Consider the following 3,954-nt stretch of genomic DNA (forward strand, 5'->3'; position numbering starts at 1 on the left):
TGTTCATGTCTTTTGCCCATTTCATGATGGATTGTTTGTTTCTTGGGTGTTGAGTTTCATAAGTTCTTTATAGATCTTGGAAACTAGCCCTTTATCTGATAAGTCATTTGCAAATATCTTCTCCCATTCTGTAGGTTGTCTTTTAGTTTTGTTGATGGTATCTTTTGCTTTGCAAAAGCTTCTTATCTTGATGAAGTCCCAATAGTTCATTTTTGCTTTTGTTTCTCTTGCCTTCATGGATGAATCTTGTAAGAAGTTACTGTGGCCAAGTTCAAAAAGGGTGTTGCCTGTGTTCTCCTCTAGGATTTTGATGGAATCTTGTCTCACATTTAGATCTCTCATCCATTTTGAGTTTACCTTTGTGTCTGGTGAAACAGAGTGGTCTAGTTTCATTTTTCTGCATGTGGATGTCCAATTTTCCCAGCACCATTTATTGAAGAGACTGTCTTTTTTCCAGTGAATAGTCTTTCCTCCTTTGTCGAATATTAGTTGACCATAAAGTTGAGGGTCCACTTCTGGATTCTCTATTCCGTTCCATTGATTTATGTGTCTATTTTTGTGCCAGTACCACACTGTCTTGATGATCACAGCTTTGTAGTGCAACCTGAAATCTGGCATTGTGATGCCCCCAGCTATGGTTTTCTTTTTTAAAATTCCCCTGGCTATTCGGGGTCTTTTCTGATTCCACACAAATCTTAAAATAATTTGTTCCAACTCTCTGAAGAAAGTCCATGGTATTTTGATAGGGATTGCATTAAACGTGTAAATTGCCCTGGGTAACATTGACATTTTCACTATATTAATTCTTCCAATCCATGAGCATGGAATATTTTTCCATCTCTTTGTGTCTTCCTCAATTTGGAGAGAATGTGGAGAAAGGGGAACCCTCCTGGACTCTTGGCAGGAATGTGAACTGGTGCAGCCACTCTGGAAAACTGTGTGGAGGTTCCTCAAAGAGTTAAAAATAGATCTGCCCTATGACCCAGCAATTGCACTGCTGGGGATTTACCCCAAAGATACAGATGCAATGAAACGCTGGGACACCTGCACCCTGATGTTTATAGCAGCAATGTCCACAATAGCCAAACTGTGGAAGGAGCCTCGTTGTCCATCGAAAGATGAATGGATAAAGAAGATGTGCCTTATGTATATGATGGAATATTACTCAGCCATTAGAAACGACAAATACCCACCATTTGCTTTGACATGGATGGAACTGGAGGGTATTATGCTGAGTGAAGTCAGTCAATCGGAGAAGGACAAACATTATATGGTCTCATTCATTTGGGGAATATAAAAAATAGTGAAAGAGAATAAAGGGGAAAGGAGAAAAAATGAGTGGGAAATATCAGAAAGGGAGACAGAACATGAAAGACTCCTAACTCTGGGAAACGAACTAGGGGTGGTAGAAGGGGAGGTGAGCGGGGGGTGGGGGTGACTGGGTGACGAGCACTGAGGTGGGCACTTGACAGGATGAGCACTGGGTGTTATTCTATATGTTGGAAAATTGAACACTAATAAAAAATAAATTTATAATAAAATAAATAAATAAATAAATAAATAGAAAAAAAATAAAACATTGATCTCTTGTCTAGCAGTCCACTGTCCTTTACTCTTCCTAATGACTCTTGGATTCCTCAGTGTAGCCATGACCAAGATGGGGCTATTAGCACCAACCTTAGAGCTAAACTAGAACCTAAAAGAAATTGGATTCTGCTTACAGAGATGCCATAGAGCACAGAGGTTAAACAAATAGGTACTGGATTTGGACTGTCTGGGCTCACATCTCTTCTCCACCTTTGCTAGCTGTATGACCTCACATAAACTTAAGCTCCTTAACCTTCCTCGAGTTCTGCTTCCCCAGCTGTAAAACAGCTGTTGTGCAGGTGAGATAAATCAGTGCGCATACAAGTACTGCCAACAGTGCATGGCAAGGAGTAAATATTCAATAAACATTAGTTTTTATTTAAAAGTTTGAATCATTAGCTCTTTGAATCCTGGGCTCTTCTGTAACTTTCCCTTGGATGCATTGTTTTTTTGTTTTTGTTTTTGTTTTTACAAATATTTTGTTTATTTTAATGAAGCTGGTACAGACAATGTCCATTTAAAACCCATATCCCAGGCCAAAAAATACAAATAAAATAAAAAGAGCAGTGTTCTGCTGAATACACTTCTGCATGAATAACTTTATTAACTGCTAATGAAAATTAGAACTTTTCTAGGATCTTCTGACAAGACTTTTATCTTAAAATGCTTTCTCTTCAGTGAAGCCATCTTTGGAGTTAGTCATTTACTGTCATCATCTCTGTCTTCTCGACTCCAGCCTGATATTTCTCTTCTTTTGGTCCAGACTCTCAAATTTTAAAAGAAGCTTCAAGTTAAGGAAAGGTAATTTTTCCACAGTTCAGTTCTCTGAAAAACTTCCATCTCCCACTGAAAGTCATAGTCCAGGAGTGAAGCAATCACATGCTAGAACTTCAGGGCCAATTGGAAAGTCATCCTGAACACTTGTATTGGTCGATCTTATTTATCACAAGCCTGAAAATGCACAGTCCTGGAAAAGGTGGCCTCTCTGTGCACACATGTAATTTTTAAAAAGGAAAGGACAATATGAAGGGGGATGAGGTTTGATCACCAAAAATCAGCACAATGAAAACAAGTGATAATGAATAATGGGCACTAGAATTCAAATTACCAGATGTTTTAAAGAGATAGGGTGCCAGTTTTCAATTCCGTTTTGAACACCACATTACAAAAGAACTATTTTTAAAAATAAAAAAGGATTGAGGATAAAGAAAAAAAAAAGAATATCTAAATCATTGAATGACCCCCTGTTTGTTCCTGATAAACTTCAATCACATCTTCTTCCTCCATTCCCAGTTCTTTTGGAGTGTGATTATCAGCAATTCTCTGACCTTCAAAGAGAAACCTGAGCGAATTCATTAGAACTCCCTGTCTTTGACAGTATGATTCTTTGAGTTTCTTGAGATGTGTTGTCATTTTCACTTTGAAGTGGATCTCACTGCTATCCTGTCCAATGACTTTGAGTTTAATGTATTCTCCTTCCTTCTTATCCCCCAAGTCCTCAATTGAAGGTTTTGCCTCCTGGTCAGACATGGTGACGTTGGCTTCACCCAGGGTCTCCTCACTGCAGTGGTCTCGGGTAGGCAGAACCTCACTCCGGGGTTTACAAATCCGTCTCCCCTTGGATGCATTGTAACTTGTTGATCCTATGATATTTGATGCCAAGGATGACCATGTTTGTGGGTGTGTGTTCCCTCATGTCTGTTAAAGCCATTATCATGTGGTGGGAGGAGTGATAAGATCATAGGCTATTGGAACTGGAAGCTTGTGTTATGTTGTAGATAATTGAGTGAGGGCTGAAGTCCCCATCACCAGAAATGACTTGCTTAGTCTTCTGGGATTTTCCAAATTGTGACATCTGACACAATCCTGGAATATCTGCAGTCTATCCAAAACCACTTTGTATTCTTTGCCCCGATATGTTTATGCTGCAGTTAGAAAAAATCATTTTCTATTGAGGTAACATTCACTCAACATAAAATTAACCTGTTTATTGTGTACCGTTCAGTGGTATTACATACATTCACAATGTTGAGCGACCAGCGCTTCTATCTGGACACCATGCATTTTCATCACTCCCAAAGCAAACCCGGTCCCCAAAGAGCAGCCATTCCTCATTCCCCCTCCTCTCAGCCCCTGTCAACCACTAATCCACTTTCTGTCTTTATAGACTTACTTATTCTGGATTTTTCAGATACATGGCATCATACAATATGTGAACTTTTATATCTGGCTAACTTCACTCAGCATAACACTTTATTTTTATTTATTTATTTATTTTTTAAAGATTTTATTTATTTATTCATAGAGACACACACACACACACACACACACAGAGAGAGAGAGAGAGAGAGAGAGAGAGACAGGTAG

General features: G+C 38.8%; 1 protein-coding gene across 1 annotated transcript; it reads right to left on the reverse strand.

Moving 5' to 3' along the window:
- Positions 1–2,049: 2,049 nt before the first annotated feature.
- On the reverse strand, positions 2,050–3,171 carry LOC112917597 (small ubiquitin-related modifier 1-like). The gene has a single exon (XM_072765102.1). The coding sequence runs from the start codon at positions 3,115–3,117 to the stop codon at positions 2,812–2,814; it is 306 nt and encodes a 101-aa protein (XP_072621203.1). The 5' UTR covers positions 3,118–3,171; the 3' UTR covers positions 2,050–2,811.
- Between the last annotated feature and the right edge of the window lie 783 nt (positions 3,172–3,954).

This window comes from Vulpes vulpes, chromosome 8 (assembly GCF_048418805.1).
Source record: "Vulpes vulpes isolate BD-2025 chromosome 8, VulVul3, whole genome shotgun sequence".
NCBI classification, from domain to species: Eukaryota; Metazoa; Chordata; class Mammalia; order Carnivora; family Canidae; genus Vulpes; species Vulpes vulpes.